At 50.3% G+C, this 22901-nt stretch overlaps 1 protein-coding gene across 4 annotated transcripts in view; it reads left to right on the forward strand.

Moving 5' to 3' along the window:
- Positions 1-8335: 8335 nt before the first annotated feature.
- Positions 8336-22901, forward strand: part of CRTAC1 (cartilage acidic protein 1) — a 167170-nt gene continuing 152604 nt past the window's right edge. For 3 of the 4 annotated variants that reach the window (XM_081549493.1, XM_081549509.1, XM_081549501.1), the window contains exon 1: positions 8336-9176. In XM_081549493.1, coding sequence (XP_081405619.1) covers positions 9153-9176 — 24 coding nt within the window. In that variant the 5' untranslated portion in view covers positions 8336-9152. The remainder of the gene's footprint in view (positions 9177-22901) is intronic. The other variant, XM_081549515.1, reaches the window with a different exon arrangement.

Consider the following 22901-nt stretch of genomic DNA (forward strand, 5'->3'; position numbering starts at 1 on the left):
CCAATACAAAAGAGCAAGACACAATCCTCCAAACACTTGTGGGGTACACAGTTACTGGAAATGCACAAGCAATATTTTCTGATTTCAGCAATAAAATGAAATGAAAAGAAAACCTGGTTAGGAGTTAGACTTCGATTCTAGTCTCTGCCTACAGACCAACCAAGATTGGCAATGCATTGATCCTTCCGGGCCTCAAATTTCCCCATCTACCTACAGCGTAGTATCATTGTGAGGCCTGAGGGAGGTACTGGGTGTGGAGTGACTAGAGGCTGTCTAAAGTGTGCTTGAGTGACAGTCCCAGTAAACTTGCTGTTTACTTATCCTCAGCTTTTCATCTATAAAATGGGTCTAGTAATAGAATCGCAGGCTTCTTGGGATGATTAAAACAGTCAGAACACATGAACAGTGCCCAGCACGTGTTAGCACATCCTCAGTGTGAACTGTTATCATTTGTAAAGCACTGTTTAGGCAGACCAGCTTATGAACGCACAGGCCGAAGTGGCTTTGGTTGTGGTAACTGCTGGGGACTGCAGAGAAAGAAGAGTATCTGTCAGAGAAAGATGAGTTCCCAGAGGACCGTGAGGAAGCAGAGAGAGGGGCGAACTCTACCTGGAAATGGGGAAGGAAAGTGCTCAGTGACCAAGCCAGGGAACTCTCTCCTGCCCACAGTTCCCAGGCAAAAGGCGGACCTTGGGATGCAGGAGGAGGGGCATGTCTCCCGGCGCGGTTCCTGTTTCCTGTCTCCTTCTGCACCAGTTGGGCAGCAGTCCCCTGTGTACTATAAGCTCCTTGAAGGCAGAGAAGGTCTTGTTCATCTTTGTTCCTCCCCTGGCCTAACCCAGAGCCCACACCTAACAAGCTCTGGATAAATGCTTGCTGGTGGCCCATCCATCCTGGGCCACGAGGGGAACTGATCACATCCCGGACCCCCCTGGGCTATGCACTGAGCCTGAACTCCTCCAACCCACCCTGGAAACTGTATGCTCTGCCTGTGACCTGGGGACACTGGTGACTCTGTGCTAATGTCCTCATCTGTAAATGTGTGCGCAATGTGTCAGACCCTTGCCTGCCTGGAAGGCTCTTAGGAGGGGGCACATGGTGGTGAGTGCTGTGCAACTGTTTAATGGCAGGGAATGGGTGTGAGGAGGAATGACAGAGTCCCAGGGAAGGCTCAGGCACACAGGACGGGCACGGCCGCCCCAAAGGAGCACCCACATTCCCAGCCCTGCTTTACTGAAGAATTGTTGGGAGGTAGGGAGGGATCATTCCATCTTTCCTGTTTCCTCAAGTCCACTACAAAGAAAATATAAACACCCACTTCTTTGTCATAAAGGGCATAATGCTTGGCCCCCAGAAAGAGCTTAAATGCTTGTTGAATATCCCAATGAGATAGTGTCTGAGACTCTGTAAATACTAGAGCAGCCCCGGTCAAACTCTTCTACTGAAGAACTGTAAAAGCAGAGGCCAGGGTTATCACACACCCTATCCCAGGGCTCAGGGATCTCACCCTACCAAAAGCCTGAAAGGTCTTTTGTATAAAATGTGCACATAGTTTTGAATTGGACTCCATGATATATCCAAATGTATCAAAAGGAAAAGTGTATTTTCAATTTCTTACCGGTGAAATTATCTACATTTCTTCCTCTTGCCCCTGCCTCTTAGTACATCTTCTAGCAAAAATGGATAGTCCAGGAAGATGAGGTGCTTTTATCTGGGGTAATTTGTGGTTCTGAAATACTCCCCAAACAGCCCTGTTTAAGAAGTACAGTAAAAGAGCACAGTTTTATTTGTATTTAATATTTCGGTGGGCCAGCTTCTGCACTCTGCTTTACTTAGATAGAACCCATGACCTTTGCCCCTGTGGGGGCCAGTGGGTCCCTCAGGGTCCAGGGCGAACCAGTTCCCTGCAGGCTGCCCTGCTCATCAGCCCCAGCCAACAGGCAGTAATTGGGCAGATCAGACAACAAACAGCCTGTGGGTTCTCCCTCAGATCTCTACCTCCTGTCACCGCAGTTCCTGCTGCCTGACCTTCTGACCTGGCCTCCACGGAGCCTGCCCTCCCCTCCCTGGCCCAGTGCTGGTCGTGCCTTTGAGCTCTTGCCTGCCTCCCAAGAGAGACGTCCTAAACCCTCCTCCGGCAGCCTGGGGCCTAGCCCTACCCTCGCAGCTGTCATATCCACCTCTCACTGGAAAGCAAATTGTGTTCCAGCTCTTAAAGACCTCCAGGGGAGCAGTTTCTACAACCTCTGCAGGAATCTCGTTCTAACATCTCACAACTCTCGCGGAGAAGAAGGCTTCTTTTCATGAAATCTCAATTCCTTCCTCTTGCAATGAGCCTGGAGTTGCTTTTATTCTCCACTGATCTGAGCTACACTTAAACAACCCTAATTCCTCCTGATTTTCTCATTGCTCGCCAGAGCGTGGAATGTGGGCTTTGCTCTGGTCAGCCCCCATCTGCCGTGCGGTCAGCCCTGGGTCAGGCCTGGGGCCCTGACTCTGAGATGGGAGCAGAGCGGCACCGAAGCAGTGTGCGCCCTGCTACCGATGAGGCAGGGCTGAGCCGAGGGTGGCCATGTACTGCTGTGGGGCCTTGGAGGAAAGAAATCAGCTGATTCTGGTTGAAAGCCTCTTGTGGGCCAGAACCTAGAGATGTTTATGGGAAATATAAAACCAGGTCTTTATTCTCAAGAATAACACCATGAAAGAAGCAATTACTTACTTGACTCTGTGGACAGTGGGTCATGCTCAAGAGATTTAAATTCACATCTGCCTTTCATTAGCTGTGCCACATCATTGGGCAACCACTTCACCTCTCCGAGCCTTTGCTTACGTGTCTACCTCAGAGGTAGATGTTGTGCATGTGCTCCGTCATGTCTGACTCTTTGCAACCCCATGGACTGTAGCCCACCAGGCTCCTCTGTCCATGGGGATTTTCCAAGCATGAATACTGGAGTGAGTTGCCATGCCCTCTTCCAGGGGATCTTCCTGACCCAGGGATCAAATCTGCATCTTTTGCATCTCCTGCATTAGCGGGAGGGTTCTTTTCCACTAGCACCACCTTTTTTGATTCTGTGACATGCTACACAAATGAAAGGCTTACTATAGCTTGGGTGAGAAGAAAATGAAGGTTAGGAAGACCTACAGATCTGCCATTATAGGAATACAAATGCAAGATGCTAAAGGTCTGGGAGTGAAGTGAGAGAGATGAAAGTGAGTGGCATTTCAAAGGAAGAACAGGCAGGTGGAAGTGACAGGTTGGGCACAGAGATTGGAGGAAAGAGAAAAGGATGACAGGAGCATCGTTTATGGAGCGCTAACTACGCACAGGCCCTCTGCTGAGTGCTGTGCATACATTATCTCCTGTGTTCCTTATAAAAGCCTATAATGAGTTTTATTATCCTTATTTTACCTTTGCATCTGGCAGGTCATAATAACAGCTCTGGACTCTGAAGCTGAACCTGTGAGAAGTCCATTCTATCTTTAATGGAATTTGGTGTCAAGATGAGGGTGGCGTTTTAGGACAAATTGGGGAAGAACCAAGAGGTGCAGAGATAGGGGGTGATGGAGGGGAGTTCTCAAGAAACCCTGGTTAATGAAATCAGGGTGGAGTAATCAGAAGTAATGGACCCTGGAGTTTCCAAACAGGGATTCTGTCTCCTAATGAGAAGAGTTACTAGCCTTGGTTTCCCTGTGACCCTCACGTATCCACTTGGCTGTCTTCTCACTCTCCAGAGGGCGAGGAAAGGCCAGGGAACCTCAGCTCTTAAAGATGCTCCTGTTCCAACAGATCTTATCTAAAGCCCTTGAAGCCATAGGTGCTTTAGAATTCAGAAAGTTACCAAATATGCTGAACATGGCCCGTGAGGTTGTGGGCAGCATCTTATAATTGGCCTCTTTGCTATTTCTGCAGTAAAATATATGAATGATCATACTAAGTGGGTGTGAAGATAAAATGGCTTCTCATCAGTTTGCCTGGTTTTGTTGCCAGATGAAATTCAGTATCAAACCTGTGGAAAACCAAAAACAAACCCCAAATCCACGCTTTGATTTTCAGAGATTTGGAAATTTGGAATTGCAGGTAGGGGATTATGGAATGGTATTTTAGGCTCAATTGCCCCCAAAGAAATGAATGTGTTGGGAGGGGGTGGGAAAGCAGCACCAGTAGCAGAAGAGAAACCATAAACTGGGAAAGAAGTGAGAAATTTAAGGGAGTGTGAGGAAATGACCCCTTCTCAAACCAAGCCATACTGGGTTGTGGTCCATTTTCTCTAAGGACTTCATGTTTATTGGTGGCTGGTGAGTTTCAGACAGACTTGTGCTAACAGAGACATATAAATGGCAGAAGTACAGAAGCAACATTTGAAGGGAAGCAAGTAGGGGTGAAGATGACAGAAGCTCTTGAAGAGAAATCACAAACCATGATGGACTTCCAGATGGCCAGAGAACTAGTTCAGAGCAGCTTAAAATGGCAGCACATGCTACAGGCAAACTTCTCCAGGTAGAGACAGCAGACCTGGGAAAGAGAGACTAGGTAACAGAGGGCATCATGAAATCCTAGAAAAGTTTAGTGGGAAAAGTCAGAGCCCCTTAGGATCATGGGGAGCCTGGGAGCGATGATGGAGACAGATGACCATTCATAATGTTAATCTGTACCCAGGCAGCCTGGGCACTTTGAGGCTTTGCCACACTGTAATGGAGTGGCTTTGTAGTCTGAGGGGCTGGCTTAGAGTATGATGCAGAGAGGAGGACAGTAAAGGGGAAGGCTGTGGTAGACCCCTGACTGCACAGCTCTCTAATTTATAACTTGTGTGACCCTCTGATCCTGAACCAGAGGAGAAAGTTGGTTCCTGACAGGCCCTGATCCAATGGTCTCTCAAGACAACTGAGAAGACACACCCCAGATGTCTTGAGCCTTCAGAAAACAAAGTGCTATGAAACTTTTCTAGCATTTTTTTTGAAATGCTATTGTTGTTCAGGCGCTCAGTCTTGTCTGACTCTTTGCCACCCAATGGACTGCAGCACGCCAGGCTTCCTTGTCCTTCACCGTCTCCTGGAGCTTGCTCAAACTCATGTCCATCAAGTTGGTGATGCCATCAAACCATCTCATCCTCTGCCGTCCCCTTCTCCTCCTGCCTTCAATCTTTCCCAGCATCAGGGTCTTTCCAATGAGTCAGTTCTTCACATCAGATTACTCAAGAATTGGAGCTTCAGCTTCAGCATCAGTCCTTCCAGTGAATATTCAGGACTGATTTCCTTAAGGATTGACTGTTTTGATCTCCTTGCATTCCAAAGGATTCTCAAGAATCTTCTCCAACACCACAGTTCAAAAGCATCAATTCTTCAGTGCTCAGACTTCTGTATGGTCCAACTCTCACATCCCTACATGACTACTGGAAAAACAGTAGCTTTGACTAGACGGACCTTTGTTGGCAAAGTAATGTCTCTGCTTTTTAATATGCTGTCTGTCTAGGTTTTTGAAATGTAAACATGTTTCATTAGAATAAATTAATAAACAAACCCTGTGTTCACTCTATGCCCAGTTTCACACTGGGTTCTATGTGGTAGCCAAGTACAAGGTACAAACTCTGGACTTAAAGAGGTTTCCATTCTGAGAGGAAGGCTAAGCTTTCCAGGTAAGAAGCAATTAGAGAGAACACAGGGCAATGTGTATAATAGAGTGCTAAGAGGTTGAAGACCTGCAGGAGGGCTGAAAAGACAAAGCTCTAGCATAGGCCAGAGCAGTTTTGGAAGGTGGTGTGGGAGGTGAGACTTAATTTGTGTGCCGAAAGATGAGAAAACATTTTAGGCACGTGTACCAGGTAAGAAAGGGAAAAATCTAAAGGGACAGTACAGAGAGAGTCAATGTGTTGGGAGGAGACTGAAAAAGCCGGATGGGAGTAAGGAGCATGTTGAAAACGTGTGTGTGTGTGTGTGTTAGTCTGCTCGGGCTGCCATAACAACATACCACAGATCAGGTGGCTTAAACAACTGAATTTCATTTTCTTACAGTAAGAGGCTGGAAGTCCCAGATTGAGGCACCAGCAGGTTTGGTTTCTTCGCAGGCCTCCCTCCTTAGCTTGCAAATAGCCACCTTGGTCTGTGTCCTAAAATGACCTTTCTTCTGTGCATGTCCCGAGGGGGAAGGGAGAGCTCCAGTGTCTTTCTTTTCTTTTAAGGCCACCAATCCTAAGGATTTGGGTCCCACCCTTTCGACCTCATTTAACCTTAACTATCTCTTTAGACGCCCTATCTCCAAACACAGTCACAGTGGAAGTTAAGTCTTCAACAGATGAATTTGGAGGGGACACAATTCAGTCCATAAACGTGCATGTGCCCTGAGAAAGCAAGATGTGTCTGGGAAATCTGTGAGGGCAAGATGTCTACAGCGAGTCAGGCAGGGCAGGGTTGAAGCTTCGAGTGGACAGAGACATGAAATGACTGAATAGACACGGAGGACATTAGCGGAATTAGAAATGAAAGGAGCAGAACAGCCCACTGGTTGAACCTTCACAGGTTTAAGTGCAGAAACCAAATGCATTGCCTAGAGAACTTCCTGGAGAGACTGTCTCTGTCATTTCCTGCATTTCTCTGTCCCTCCCCAGCACTTCTGGTCCACTGGACCCTTACTCGGCTAGCTGTAGGAAAGTGTGAGGTCATTGTAGAGCTGTTTTGTGCACAAAGCCTATTCACATCTGGATGGCTAATATCTGATAATTACTGCGCTGGTTACAAAATTTGGTGGGTTTGGGTGAGGGGAGGCTCCACAACTGGGGCTGCTGCTCACAGCTTCACCAGCAAAGAGAGAGGTAAGAACAAAACCCAGGAAACGTGTGCTCAGAAGTGTGGGGTTGAGTGAAACTGGTTAATTACCAGTCACTTGCTGTCTCCCAGAGTTGGAGTTTCTGGCTAAGGAAGGCTCACAGATCAGACAGAACATGACAACCTGCAACTTATTTCTACACTGAGAGGGTGGTGGGGACTGAGATGCAGAGACAAGTGTGGAGCTGGGGCCATCACCACGTGATTCAGACGCCCTCAAAACAGGGTGGTGGCATGAGGCAGCAGGGTACAGACTTCCCCAGACTCCTTGCAGAGAGGGCTGGGGATCACGGGTACCCACGGGGCAAAGTCTATTTGCTCTTTGGTGAAGGTTCCGAATCTGCTTTAAGGATCCATGAACGCCCTAACACTGCATGTCAACATGTATGGTATGTGATCGAGCATTTTTCTGAGACACAGACTCATTCCATTAATCAGATTCTTGAAAGACTCAAAAGAGTTCTGTGATTCCCCAAGAGGAAGGTGATTATAAACCACTATCCTAGACCCCAAGAGAAACAGGATGTTGACACTGGGCCCCAAGAGAGTCCCTAATGATCCTGAAATTATACTTAAGGTGTGTGTGTGTGTGTGTGTGTGTGTGTGTGTGTATGTGTGTGTGTGAATGTGTATGCTTTTCTAGAGAAAGGATTCAATGGTTTTCATCAGATTCTCAAAAGCATCCACCACCCTCAACAAGTTAAGAAATTGAGCTAGATCCAGGACCCCCAGAGCTAGAAAGATTGCCTATCCTTTCCCATTTCTTTCCACAGGAGGGTCACAGCCTCCTGAAAGCAGGGCCCAAAGTAGTCTCTGAAGGTTCTGCTCAAAATCTGGGGACACCTGGGTCTGGGGCTGAAGGGGCCTTCCAGGAAAGAAGACATTTGGAGTCAAGGGCCCAGAAGGAGGGTGATGGTCATAAAGACATCAATAGATGAGAAAACAGTCCTAACTCCCTCCTCCTCAGATGGCTTATTTCCAGGTCTTTCTCTTCCCAAGTCTGGCCCCCTAGCACTCAGAAACACAAAGTCTTAATTTGGTTCAAGGTTCATTCAGTAAATCCTTACTAGGTAAATCCTTCCTGGCACCTATTAGGTGTCAGGCTCTATTCTAGGTGCCTGACTTCAGATCTCTTTCCAGTCCTGCACGCAAGTACTTTGGGCACTGCCGATCAAGGGCATTCTTCCCAAGCTTAGCCCCCACTACATCCGGTCCTGAGAGGCTGAGACTATCCTGCCCACAGCAGTGGGCTGGGGTTTGAGGAGTGGGGAAGCAGTACCTGTGAGCAAAGCGGTGAGGGAAGCTGGAAGAACGCACTTGATCAGAGCAGGTGGGCCAGGCGCAGCCCTGGCCCGGGCGAGGCGGGGGCTAGGCGCGATGGGATGGGGACACCGCCAGCGGGGCCAGCGGGAAGGCGGAGGACTGGGGAGGAGGGGGGAAGATGCTCCCCACGGCCGCCTCCGCCGCGCCTGATCTCCGGGATGTGCTCTCCCGCTCCCCGCCCTCTGAGGCCGTCGCGAAGCTCTGCTCTCCATACTGAGCAGTCCCTGGGAGGCGCTGGGACACGTCCCCAGGCTGGATAAAGATCGGCTCCGCAGCGCGAAATCTCGCCATCAGCGCTGCTCGCGCGGCCGCTCCGGCCCGGCCCAGCGACGCCAGATCGCTATCTGGGGAATCGGGAGGGCACGCCACTGCCCCTGCCGCCACCCTCGACCCTGCGCACAGGGGTGGCCGCGGGGCCGTGGGGCTCGCTGCCCTCCCCTCCCCCCTGCCTTGCTTCCCGGCGCTTCCTCCCGGGGGACCCCTGCTTCCCGCCGGCCCTGGGCCCCCAGCGCCCCGCCAGACGCTCTCGCCCCCCTCGCCAGGCCCGGCTGCTTCCTGAAGGTTACGCGACGCAGCGGCGAGGCGCGGGGGGCACCCGCCCTGGCCGCCGCCTGCGCCGCCGCCCACCCCAGAGCCCGCCGCGCCGCGCCCGGCCAGCCCCGATGCCGGCGGCTGCCACCGCAATCCCCGCTCCTAAATCAGCGCGGAGAGGCGCCCCCTCCCCCTACCCGGCTCCCGGGGCTCTCCGGACCGCGATTGGCCGCGCCACCCCCGGCCCCCAGCTCCAGCTTCAGCGCCATTGGCTGCGGGTCTCCGCCAGCCTTTACATAAGCCCCGGCGCGCTCGAGTGGAGTTGTATAAAGCGAACGAGCGGCGTCTGGGCGGGAGGCTCGAGGCCAGCCCAGGACCGGGGCTCGGAGCTGGAAGGCGGCGGCGGCGTCGGCGGCAGAGGCTGCAGCGAGCTCCGGCTCTCCGAAGCCCCCAGGCGGCGGGGCTGAGAGAGCCCGAGGATGGCTGAGAGCGCGGACCCTGGGGTGAGTACCCGCTCCAGTGATCCCAACCCCTCAGGGAGAGAAAGTTTCTCCCGCCCTTTGCGCCCTCCCGATCCTCCCGCAGGGTTGGCGGGGATGCTGGCGGGGAAGACCGAGACCGCTAAGGCGGCGGCGGCGGCTTGGTTTCCAACTTGCCAAGAGGCGCAGGACTCGACTGGCGCGCAAAGCCTCCCGCGGGCTGGAGGGAGAGGCGGGCGCCGGGCCGGAGGTGGAGGAGAGGTGGGAGCGGAGGTGTGGGGGCGACAGCTCTCACAGCTGGCAGAGAAAGTGTTGGGGGCGCCCTGGAGGTCAGCTGTTTGGGGAGGGGGCGGAGCAGGTGAGGAGGGGTGTGCCGTGGGGTATTGGGGAGTCACCCAGCGAACCAGGCTCAGCTCCAGGCTGGGGAAGCCACTGGCCTCGGCCGGCTGCCTACGCTTCCAGGGTGGGGAAAAGCCCTGGGGGAGGCTAGCGCTTTTCCCCCAGGGAAACCGAGCTCCTGGGCACAGAGCTGGGTGGCAGAGAGCTCCGGGAGCCAGCTCCGCGCGGCTTAGATGTCAGCTGCCTTTGCTGGACCGAGGTGCGGTCTGCTTGCTTTCATCCAATCTTAGACAAACGAGCTTCAGGCATTCCGGGGGCACTGAGGGTCCTACTCGGCCCAGTGAGAGGGCGGGGGGAGGCCCATGGAGGCTTTGATGGGGCAGGAGGCCGAGCTTGGGGGCATGCCCAGCAATGCAGCGCGCTTTTTCGCAGCATAGTAATTGAGAGTCCTGGTTAGTCCCGTTTCTGCAGAAACCAACTCAAGAATCCAAAGTCATCCCAGCCCTGGATAGGAGCCTACCAGAGTGGCGGTGAAATGTGCCTGGGGTTGGGGTGGGGGGGAGTCTCTTTCCTCGGGGAATGACTAATGAATATTGCTGCTGGTGGTGCTATGGGGTACACCTCGTGTAGCTACTCTGTGTCCCAGGAGGTGCTTCAGCTCTCCAGGCAAGACATTTTCTTCAGTCACACTTGGAGTGTCTTCTGGGATGGGTGCATTACTTCCCAAGTGAAGCCAGGTGAAAAAGGAAAGGAAGCAGATTCCAGGGATAGGGGACAAGTCTGTAGTGCTATCTTGAACCAGGGGAGAACTCTCATGGGAAGAGAAACACTACAGGAGGGAGATTTTTTGACCCTGATGACTTGGGCTGCAGCTACCCAAGACTGAATTGGAGCAAATTCAGGGTCACCCTGTACCTCTCTCTCAGCCACAAGGAAGGGGAGATGGAGAATGGAAAAGTGGGAATATGGCGGTTGTTCCAATATGGCCCTTGAGGAAGCATTTGCTCTCCATCTGACTTAAGAACATGTTATTGGCAGCAGGTCCTAAAGTCCATTTAAGAGGCAACGAAGGGAGTTTAAGGTCTAGATGCTGGCACAGTGGACCACAAGTAGAATATTCCGGTTTACATTTGGTACTAATAGTCTCTGGAGAAGGTCAAAAGTAGGCTGCTCAGTTGGGGCTGTCTCCTGTACCTCATCCCCAAATGTGGATGAGGGTTTTGAACTCCTGGGGCAGCTGCGTCAGCCTGGAGATCTTTTAGCAGGGCTCTGGATTCATACTCCCAAACCTAGCTCCGTCCTCTGCCTACAGTCAACATTTTTCTGCTGCATTTCCCAAGACCTTCTCGCCACTGGGGATTTGTACAGCGAAATACCTGCTTGTTGCTCTTTCTTCTCTTTTCTCCATCTGGGCTGCACCTGCTATTCCAAACCTTAATGTTTATTACTCTGCACCGTGATGTTTGGTTAAGATGTCCTATTGCAGCACAGTAGTGCCCTGTGAATGTGTAGGCCAATGGTCTATGTAATTCTAGGAAGTGAAATATATTCTTAGGAGAGCAAGACCGCAGACCAGGAAGGCAGGCCTATTAAACAGCTTGTGACAGACAGTCCTGTTCTCAATCTTGTTGCCTGCTTAGGCAACAGAAGCTTCCCGGCAAGCTCCTTGGTGCCCAGTAGGGGGCGCCAAAGGCACCCAGCTCAGGACCACTGACTTTCTCCCTTCTTGCCCTTCACTGGCCATAGTAACTTAATGCTTTAAGCAAGCTCAGGCCTTTAACCCGTCACCTTCTTGATTGGAACCCTTCTACCACGTACTTCCTGGACTTCAGGTGGTCCTGTGATCTCAGGTGCAAAGAGATAGATACAAGTACAGCATTCCAAGGAAATAGAGCCAGTATCCAGCCCCACCTGCTTGCTGAAATTATCCTTTGTGCTTGGTGCTGGTGTGTTCTTTGAACTTGTTCAGTACTCATAGAGCCCCAGAATATTAGAGCTAGAAGAAAGGGACCTTGAAGAACACCTACTCCAATGCCATCCCACATGCACACAACTTACAGATGGGAAAACTGAAGCCCAGTCAAGGCAAGCATCTTGCCCAAGGTTACATGGCTGTTTGGTGGAAGAGATAGGACTAGGTCCTAGGATTTCCACTCTGCTACTGAGAACTCTCTCCACTCCCATGACCTGCTTCCTCTTTACTATGGAGATTGATGTGTGTTCTGCACAGTTGTTGATGTGTAGTCGCTAAGTTGTCTCCAGCTCTTTTTCAGCCTCGCAGACTGTATATAGCCTGCCAGCCTCTTCTGTCCATGGGATTTCCCAGGCAAAAATACTTGTTCATAATTGCTGACTGATCAGACATTGGTAAATTAATACATCTAGTAGCTTGGGGAAAATTTCCTCTGAATCTGTTATTCAGACTGAGGCAAGGAATAGATAAAGCTCTTGTAATGTACATGTACAGGTAATAGAAATTTCTAGTTATTCTTTCCCCTTCCTCCATTATCTTGTCTTGTTATTCCAAGTGGCCATGTAGGGAAAAACAATGCAACTCCAGGTTTCTCTCCATGCACATAGGAATCAGAAGTGCCCAGCCCCTCGAGATGATCTTGGAATCCAAGCCTAGGGCTCTTCCTTCCGCTCAGGCATGCTGGAGTAGGGTTTCTTTGTCCTGTAGTCACACCACTGCCTATGGGATCTCCAGTAGTTGGATCCTGGGTGAAGTGGAGCGTTTCCAACCAGTATTTGCCCATTTCCCCATCCTTGCTGCTCCCAGCTCAAGGTCAGAGTGCTGGGATGTTCTATTTTTGCAAAATCCTCATGTGAGGGTTTCTTGGATGACCTGGAAGATGCTACCATTTCCACTGCCCTTTTTCTGTTCTGTGAATCTGGCTGTCGACATCTGAGCTGGGCCCTGGGAAGGAGGTTTGCTGAGTGGCCTATGGGCTGCCCCCCTCCTCCGGTGTCCTCTCCCTACCCTGGTCCTTTGCACTGTGCATGGAGTTTCCCCCAGAGTGTCTGCAGACTTGGCGGTGACCCTCAGGAGGAACCAATGCTGCCGAGCCAGAATTCCGAGAGACGGATCCGCTTCTGTCCCTAAGGCTCACCCAAGGGATGCTTGTTGCCAGGGAAGGTGCTTGAGTTTTCTCATCTCCTCCAGGCTGTCAGACAAGTTGTGTCTTTGTCTTCAGGAGGGGGAGGCGGGTGGTAGGATAATGTGGACCACAGAGCCACAGTCCCTTCCTTGAAAGCAGGGTTCTGAGAGCCTGGACTAGGGATCGGTGCCTGCTCCCAGCTCTGTCTGAAGAGTTGTGCCTACATTCCCAAGGCTTGGATTTTTCCTGGATAAGGCCATAGGAATATAATTACATAAAACACAGTGATAGCACGAGATCTCTAGATTTTTGTTTGAATGTGGAAGCGGCATTAGACATTGAGGAAACAAGAAGTCGCCTCTTACATGAATCCCACTAGATGACTGACCCTTATAACCTGCTCTCGCTGGAAAAGCAGCTCAGTAGTGGGAAGGATGCAGTCTTAGAATGTGACTCCCTCCTTCCTGCTTAGGAACCTTGGACAAACTGCTTAACCTCTGCATGCCTCAGTTTCCTCCTCTGCAAAATGGTGAGGCTGGCAGCCTGTGATGAGGGTAAGATAGTGAGCATCAAGGAAGATAGTCTTTAACATGGCTCTGCCCTTGGTGAGACGTAAGGAAGAATAGATGAGAGAAGATAATATTATGGGGTCATTGGGGACTGCGCTGGGTCTTCCTTTTCCTTGTGAAAGAGAACAAATGTCCAAGTCTGCACATCAGCCTCTGCTCACAGCAACATCTGGGCTGTGGACAAGACCTCCTTGACAGAGCTGCTGTCTTACTTCCCCTACATTGGGGCTTTCATTTGGGTGTTCTGCCATGCTTGGGGAAAAGAAATTTTACAGGTCCCAGGATAATTCTGAATGTGATGGAAGGCCCTGAGCTATTGATTCCTAAGGAAGGATCTTTGTGCTAGGAGAAGGCTTCCTCGGCGCTCAGTGATTTAAGAGTGCTGACAAACCCGTGCTCACCGGGCCTCCTGAAGGCCAGAGTGCTGGGATGTGTTTCTAAAACACTTAGAAAATTCTAAAGAGGTTATTATTAATATTGCTATTATTAAGAATTGGGGAGTTTGCAGATATAGGCTTCTGGGCCAGCCAGGGTTCTGCGAGGGATTTCTAGGGAGCCTGACTGGTTGCTTAGGGGACGTAAACCTGTGAACTCTCCTTAGGAAAAAGCATGAAATCAATTGGTTCATTATCACACTAGACACCCCATGGACCATGGAGGGCATTTAAGAAATGAGAAGCTAGCAAAGGATGAGGAGGTTGTGTTTGAAAAGTCTATGGAAAGGTGTGAAGGGGTTGGAGGAAAAGACCTTTCTCCACTGAACCACATGATCTTGACCTTATTGAAGTCCTTGGGCAGTGAGCAGAGGGATTATTGTGCCCATGTGGCAATGTCTGTAGACATTTTTGATTGTGACAGCTGGATCAGGGGGTGCTGTTGGCATCTAGGGGGTAGAGGCCAGGGAGGATGTTAACCATCTTACAGTGCACAGGACAGCCCCCCGACAAAGAACTAGTCACTAGTTCAAAAAAAGTCACTAGTGCCAAGATGGAGAATCCCTGGACCAGAGCATCACAGCACGGACTCACAGCATGTTAGAGGTGGAGGGATTTTAGCAATATTCTCACCCAACCCTCCCACTTCACCGCTGAGGACCCTGAGGTCAAGAGATGAAGAGACCAACCAGAATCATGCAGCAAGTGAGTGGCAAAGCTCATCTGCACCTTAGATCTGCTGTCTCCTAAGAGTGTCTTACCCAGACTCCCCCTAGAGTTGTTGTGAAGATTCAGTGTGAGCTGTGAAAACACTTAGAAAATTCTAAAGAGGTTATTATTAATATTGCTATTATTAAGAATTGGGGAGTTTGGAAAGCTCTATTTCTGGCTATGCCACTGACTCATGGTACAAGTTTGGCGCATCATTCCCCTGCCCCCTAGGCCTCTTGTGTGAGGGCCTGCGGGGTTGGGGGGGCGGTGGTCTCAGCAGATGACAATTTTATCATCATCATTATCTTCAAAGAAAAGTCCAAAGATCTGCCCTTCAAAAAGCCTAGACACTTTAAAAGAAGATAAAGATTTTCCTTGAAAGAAATCATGTTGACTTCGTAAGAAGCAAAACGTTTTCTTCTTGGAAAAATTCCAGTCCCCGGGCCCTGTGATTTGGTTCCAGCCCAGGAAATCTGATCAACATCCGGAGGAGAAGCTGAGAGCTCCCCAACTGACAAGCGGGCTGGATTCGTCCCCACTCCCTCTGAGACTTCGCCACCCTTTCCTGCTCAGCCCTCTTGGCACAGGGAAGCTCTGCAAGGAACCTGAAGGAGGGGTGGGCAGGCATGTCATTAATTAGTAAAACCTCGTTTACTTAACAGACATATTCTTAAAGATCTCTTCCAAGGGACGTTTTGACATATTACTTTAATTAGCCATAGAAGAATCGAGAGTGCCCAGAGTGTAAAATGACCCTTCCTGTGATTTCCAGTTACTCTTATCTTTGTTTGCACCCAACAAGTACAGTGACAAGGTCATGGGAGTCATTGCAGAGCTAAGGGGTCCTGTTGACTGAGGAAGGGACCGCGGGGACTTCTTCCCTCCTTTACTGCCGCTCCATCTACCTGGAGAGCCTACCCCCTTTGTGGGGCTTGCATTGGCATCCCTGCTCTCCTTGGGGATAGGTAACATGCCCAGGAACCCAATTCCCTGCCTGGATGGACAGAGGAGCCTTGCAGGGTTCCTGGGAGCAGCCTCAGCTGGTGTTTCTCACAGAAGGCCTGGCCCTGCCCTTGCCTTCCTTGGACTCAGGATTGGAGGTAGGAAGTCCCTAGAGGCTCTCCTTAGAGTGCTGCTGCTGCTGCTGCTAAGTCTCTTCAGTCGCGTCCGACTCTGTGCGACCCCATAGACGGCAGCCCACCAGGCTCCCCTGTCCCTGGGATTCTCCAGGCAAGAACACTGGAGTGGGTTGCCATTTCCTTCTCCAATACATGAAAGTGAAAAGTGAAAGTGAAGTCGCTCAGTCGTGTCCGACTCTTCGCAACCCCATGGACCGCAGCCCACCAGGCTCCTCCGTCCATGGGATTTTCCAGGCAAGAGCACTGGAGTGGGTTGCCATTGCCTTCTCCGCTCCTTAGAGTAGGATTCTCCAAACACGGAGTCTGCGGCCTGTTAGGAACTGGGTTGCACAGCTGGAGATGAGTGGCAGGCATTCTAGTGAAGCTTCATCTGCTGCTCCCCATTGCTCCCATTACTGCTTGAACCTTCTCTCCCTCCACCACTTATCCATGGAAGAATTGTCTTCCACAAAACCTGCCCCTGGTGCCAAAAAGGTTGGGAACCTCTGCCTTAGAGGACCAAAGCTACACTGTTCCCTGCCCGAATTGGGAGGGTGGACACATACACAGACCTCACCCAGTTCCTGTCGTGAATGTGGTGAGCGTCCTGCAGGTCCAGGACAGGCCAGCCTCTGGAGGTCAGTCTGTGTAATGAGACTTGATGAGCACAAGGGCCCTTTCTCTCGCTTTGCCCCAGCGATGTCATGTTCCCTTGTGCCCTGGTCTCTAAGAACAGACTTTCTTGGAATGGCAATCATGCACCAATCATCTGAGAAGCTATGTATATCCAAAGAGCCTTTTGCAGGCAGGGAAAGAAGAGTCCCAGAGAAGGAGAAATGCTGCCTTGCAAGCAGCGGGGGCTGAGACACCATGTCTTTTGTTCTCAACTGCAAATCCAGTGCCTAGCATAGCATTTGGCAGGCGGAGGGGCTCCACAGGTGCTCGGTGGGTGAACAAATGAATGTGTGGGTGTAGGCGGCCAGTCTGGAGTAGAGTTGGCCCTTGGTATTAAAGTGGATCTCCAGTCTGGCTTTCTTTCTGGCTCTTTCTTCCCAGAGCTGGCACTTGGCCCCAGGGCTCTGTAAACCCCCAAGGGTCCCACTGATCAAACAGGGTCTGAAAGTGAAAGTTAAAGTCGCAACCCTATGGACTATAGCCTGCCAGGCTCCTCTAACCATGGAATTCTCCAGGCAAAAATGCTGGAGTGGGTTGCCATTTCCTCCTCCAGGGGATCTTCCCAACCCAGGGATGGAACCCAGGTGTTCTGCATTGCAGGCAGATTCTTCAATCTCTAAGCCACCAGGGAAGCCCCCTCAGGAGCCCACATAGGACCCACACATGACATGGTACCAACTCTGAGCCTGGACGGGCTGTTTCTCTTCTTCTTCATCTCCTCCAGGTGCTCACCTCTGCCCCCCATCCCCGCTCCCCACCCCAGCAACCAGGCTGCTCCAGGGAAGCCCAGTGTGGATCTATCTTGGTAGCTGTAAGCTGATAGAATAGATGATCATTTGGATTTCCACCAAAGACAGACTAGGGAGTGAATCATTGCTTCACGGCAACATTCCTAGGAGGAAGCTTTTAAATAGCAAGGTCCACTAATGCATTTTAAATGATTTAGAGAAAAAATCTGACCCATAGACACTTAGGCCCAGGAAAGGTCATCCAGGATGTCCAGTCCCCTCTGTGATACTCTCACTCACTGTTTGGAAACACGGCCAGCCTAGCGGTCCTGCACACTGCTACCCCAAATCTAAAATGCCGTTTCTAAACCTGTCTGATCATGACTTCAAACCTCCCGCTCCTCACTCTGAGACAGGTGGGCTCTACAGGCTCCAACTGCTGCCTCCACGTGAGCAAAGAATTATCTGGCCCAGCACATCAGTAATGCTGAGACTGAGAACCCTGGGACCAGTGCATCATTCCTGTCCTCCCTCCTTTCCCCACTCTCCCCTCCTAAGGGCTGGAGCAAGGACTCCTCAGATGGGTCAGTTTGGGAGAACTGGGCATGGAGAGCCCTTTCTGGACTTACCTCCCTGCACATGCTACTCTCTGCCATGTGCTGTGCTTAGCCAGGCAGGCTCAGGCCCGCCCCTACCCACAGGGAGGGCTGCAGGAGGGGGTACAAGTACATCAGCAAGCATCTTAGGACCCCACTCCAAAGCCTGGCCTTCCAAACAGCTGTATCTGTAATGATGGTGGCTTTTTAATCTCTATCTGTCTGAGCTCCACCTGTCTCCTCCCCATCCCCACCTTTCTTCCCCTCCACTAATCCTGAATATGAACAGGGAGGGAAGTGGGATGCTGTTCACTGGACCCTTTCAAACCCCAACACTCAATCTGGAAATCTGGCGTCATATTTGGTTCTTGCTTCCTCCTCATTTTTCACAGCTTCTGGATCACTGAGTCAATCTGCTTCACGAATCTCTCTCAAAGCTGCCCAATATTTCCATCCACACTGCTGAGGTTCTGTGCCCCTTATCCTTCAGCTGACCAGTGGTAATACTTATTAACTGCTCCCCGCTTCCTCTCATCTTGCCCTGCTTGTAAATCTTGGAGATGATCATCACTCTTCAGCCTAATTCATGGGACCCTGTACACAAGCAAACAGAGATTTTTTTTAATTGCAATTTCTTATAACAAGTACTATATGATGAATGAGTAGTATTAATAGTAACACTTACCTACCATTGACTAGGTACCAGGCACTACTCCAACCCCTTATGTGGATAATTTCCATTAATCCTCATAGTAACCTTAGAAGGTAGGTACCACTATTGTCACTCTTTTACAGATGAGGAAACAAAGGCACAGAGAAGTTAAGTAACTTGCCCAAGGTCACACAGCCAGAATGTGTCAGAGCCAGGATTTATGTCCAAGCCAACTGGCTCCAGAATTTATGTCCTTGGACACTACACTAAATAATCTCTTTCACGAACCGGTCTCTCTCGCTTGGTCTTAAACCAAGTGAGATGGGAACACAGCGGAAGGAGCAAGCATCTTCCTGGGGCTGCCAAGGAAGCCCTAAGAGAGAGGCGCTGATAGACTGGCCAGAGGGACAAGGTGAAGAAAGCATTCCAGGCTGAGGAGCCGGTGTGTGCATGGCAGCCGAGCAGGGTCATGCAGCCCTAGGAGGCTCAGCATGGCTGGTGTGGGACAGATACTGAGAAAGGGTACAGCTAGTAGGTTGGAAGAGGTTGTGGATGCCTTATATACAACAAAAGGGTTAGGGATGACCTTGCTGGAGAGACATGTTGGAAAGATGGCCTCAGTGGAGGGAAAGGCAGGGGCTGCCATTCAGCCACTCACTCAGTTATTCACTCCCTGGTCTTGTGCACCTCTGCCAGGCACTGTCTGGGCATTGAGAAAACAGCTGAGAACAAAGTAAAGTTCTTGCCCCAGTGGAGCATACATTCTAATGCCTTAGTCATTGGCATTTTTCCACGCTGTCCCCTGTCCCCTCTTCTGCCTTGCCAGCCTGGAAGACAAATGCCAGACCTTCTGCACCTCTATGTCCTATGCATCTTCCCCAGCACCATGAAAATATAAGGCTTCCTCTTCCTTCCCTCTACCTGGAGAGAGCTCCTGATGCTGCCTGTGGCTACACTTACAGGAAACAGACTTGGTCCTGCTCCAGAATGCTTCTCTGGCTCCAGAATGAGGCAGATGAAAACTCAGGGAACCCAGGCTGGGAGGCGCCAGAGAGACCAGCAGGCTAATGAAATGGTGTTTCTGTAAGTGAGAGGACGAATGGAGTCTCCCAGCCTCACATGCAAGGCGGCACAGGTCCTTAATGAGTATTATTAACTGCTCGGACTTCTGGGTCTCTAAAATGGGAAATGAAATGAGATAATGCATGCACAGTGCCTGGCAAACAGTCAGTACTTGGAAGGTAATGGTGACAGCAAAGATGCTATTGCTGCTGCATAAGTCTTTTTCGAATGAACAAATGCCTCTCAGGAGATGAAGTCCAGGCCCACCAGGTGCTCCCGTCCTGTGGTGGCTGCCAAATGTTCAATGAAACTCACAGGGCTGTCAGACTTTGAGGCATGGACTGGCTACTGTTTCTGATTTGTCTAGGGACCCTGATAGAGTTCTTTGACTTTTTAAACACTGCTTTCCAAATGCAAAACCTCTCAGTTTATAGTCATATACACATCCAATCTTCAAGCATTTTGTAGATGTTAAGGGCCAGGTTAGAAATTATGCCTGAGGCATGGCTTCTGACCTCAAGGAGCTTACGGTCCACTAGGGATGAGACATGATACAGGGGTAGGCATTCAGAGTAGCAACAGGTAGAAAAAGCAGAGAGCCCATAGGAGGGAGGGTATTGAGGTGGTGGGGAGTGAGAAGGGCAGGTAGGAAAGGCCCCCTGGAGAAGAGGCATGATGCACTGGTCCAGGGGTTTTCAATCTCAGCATTACTGACATGCTGGGCCAGATAATTCTTTGCTGTAGAGGGCTGTCCTATCCACTGCCAGCCGCATCCCTGGCCTCTACCCACTAGGTGCCAATAGCACCCTCATTCTCTGGTTGGGACAACCAAAAATGTGTCCAGGCATTGCCAGATACTGAGGGCAAGGGAGGCAAATCACCCCTGGTTGAGAACCGGTGCACTCGGCCAATGGAAGTTCCTCTGGATGGGAACTCGAGGAGGAAAAAAATGAGTGCTCCCTCTAACTCATGACCCAGAGTGTGGAACCTCTAAATAGGCAGTGCTGGAGGGCAGGTTGGGGTGACATCTGGTTCTCCAGACTTTGAGGAGTCTGATGTCTTCTTTCTTCACTCTTCCTGCCTCTCCTGATTCAGCTAACTTAGCATCGTTTACAGCTCAGCTACACCACCCTACCTGCATGGAAATGTTCTTCTCCTCCACCTGGCTAATCTAGATATCTTTGTTCCCCTTCCTCCACAGCACCCCTCACCCTGTACTGCAAATATTGACCAGTTTTCTCCCTGGAACCTAGGCACCGAGCACAGTCCCAAGCTCACAGAGTGGGGCAGCAGGGGTGGGGGTGGGGGGTGCACAGGAAGTGTCATTGTGAGTCAGTGAGCTCCCCAAGCTCTCCTCTGAGGATGCCTCGGTCCCAGGCACTCCCTAGTGAGTCTCTGTGGGTCCCTTGTGGCCCAGCCCGTGAAGGGTGGAGTGCTGCATGGCTGCTTCTCTTCCTCAAGCCTCTCCTCTCCTGCAGCTTCTGGAAACGGCCTGTGCTCCCTGCTGGTTCCCACATCTGAAGCATTCGGGGCTCTTGCTTTTGTGAGAGCTCAGGGCGGTGTCCTTGGTGCTTGCGATCATTGCTAAAGAACTGCTTGCCCTAAAAATTGCCCTGGAAGCCTCTCCCCACAGCTGCCTGACCCCACATCAGAGATCTAGGTTGCTTGGTTACCAGTTTTCAGACTCAATTCAGGAAAAGTCCCGAGGCCGCAGAAAACTGAGTTTGGCTGCATGTGACCTGCAGCCAATGTCTAAAGACTGCCTAACCTTAAAGCTATCTGTGTGAAAGGCAAGAAAAGAAGCAGTGAGCCTGGCCTCCGGGAGGCATTCCCTAGCTCACTTAACCCTTAAACCCACGGCCTGTCGTAGGATTCCCATGTTACAGACGAGGACACTTGAGATCAGAAAGATTAAGGAACATGCTCAAGGTCACCTGCCAGTTTCTGGTGGAGTTGAGGTCCAAATCCAGGTCCCTGACTCTGGTCTTCATTTATTTATTTACTTTTCTCTATCTCATTGAGGATTGTTCAAGACGTTTGCTTTTAGAACATTTTTAAGAGATTATTACAAAGCAATTCTTCCCACTGCCTGAAACACAAGTCCTACTGCCTCTCACCCTTGTTAAGACCCCTCTTTGCTCCCTTCTCCCGCCACCCCTGCAGGAACAGCCTGGGTGCTCTTGCCCTGTGCCCTCTGCCCAAACTCCACCCTTGGTACTTATCCTTGCCTTCCCTGGGCTATGTTGCCCCTGGATCCTCCCATTGCACTTACATCAGTTACTACTTAACACCACTCCTGCCTGTAAATACATAGTAGGTGCTTGATATACAGCATTTAAGAAAGCAAAAAACATTCAATTCAACCTACTTCTAAAAATTCTATTTTTAGCTTTTCTCCACATTCTTCTAGAAGATTGAGATGTTCACGGTGGTGTGACAGGAGGTTTCTGAGCCAGCCATGTAAAATGTAAGGTCACTCCGGCACCTGCTGGCCTTCTGCTCCAGGCAGTACCATCCTGCTCTGCTTTCTTCCCCAAACTCGATATCTGGCCTCCTCCTATGATACTCTCTGGCTAAACAGATTTTCTTGATAGACTTCACCAAGCTGGTGATGAATTCTGGTAGCAGAAACATTTTTCACTTCAAATCCAATTGCAGCTTACCTCCCATCTGGGGACCACGAGTCTGGGGCAGTGGTTCTCAGCCCAAGCTGAGAATCTGGGTGCAGAACCATTAACATCATCAGGGGAGCTTCTAAAAATACAGTATATGGCACTCAAGTCCTGCTCCAGACCAGTTATATCAGAAACTGGGGTGAAGGATCTGGACAGCAACCTATCTCTAAAAACTCCCCCACGTGATTTGACTGGGCAGCTGGGGTTTCAAATCATCAGTCTAGAGCCTTGCTTCTGAAAGTGGAGTCTTCAGACCAGCAGCCTCGGCATCACCTGAAGGCCTATTAGAACGCAGAATCTCAGGCCCCACCCCAGACCCACCAAATCAGAATCTGCATTTTATCATGATCCTCAGGTGATTTGTAAGCATGTTACAGTTTAAGAAGCACTGCTTTGGGGAAAGAACAGTTTCAAAATAACTGTATAACAAGTTGCAAGCAGTTTCTGCTGATCCACATTATCATTTGGACAGAGTCCTTCCTTCATCCGTTTAAAAAATGTTAAGTGCCTCCGAGTGCTAGACACCATGATGGTTTGGGTTTGGGGGAACACACTGGCATGCTTATTTATCTTGGCTTGCAAATTCCTGCCCATACCCAATTTTCTCTAGGCTCTGGCCATTAATAATAGCTGTCTATTGCCTGCTAGACCTGACGACATCCGCTGCCTCCGCCACCACTCCATTTCCAACCTTTTCCTTCTTCTCAATTCTTTGTCAAAATTAAAGTCAGAATCCCTCTTTGTCACTCCCTGTCAATTGTGGTAATTTGACTTTGAGCTGAAGACACCTAGTACTTCCAGTATCTAATGATCAATGAGCTTGCATCCCTGAGGATTGCACAGCCCTAGGATTGGTTTCAGCATCTTAGATCTAGAAGGAGAAAAGTTTCTTAAACTAATCACTGTAGTATATATGTATGACTTATGAACCATAAATGTGTAGCTTATGGACCAGAACTGTCAGAATCACGCGGGAGCTTATTCAAAATATAGACTCTTGGGCCCTCCTGCAGATCAATTGACTCAGAATCTGCATTTCAGCAAGACTTCCAGGTGATTCATATAATACATATTAAAAAGTTTGAGACCTCT

The sequence above is a fragment of the Giraffa tippelskirchi genome, chromosome 2 (genome assembly GCF_054371585.1).
Source record: "Giraffa tippelskirchi isolate mGirTip1 chromosome 2, T2T-mGirTip1v1.2.pri, whole genome shotgun sequence".
Classification (NCBI taxonomy): domain Eukaryota; kingdom Metazoa; phylum Chordata; class Mammalia; order Artiodactyla; family Giraffidae; genus Giraffa; species Giraffa tippelskirchi.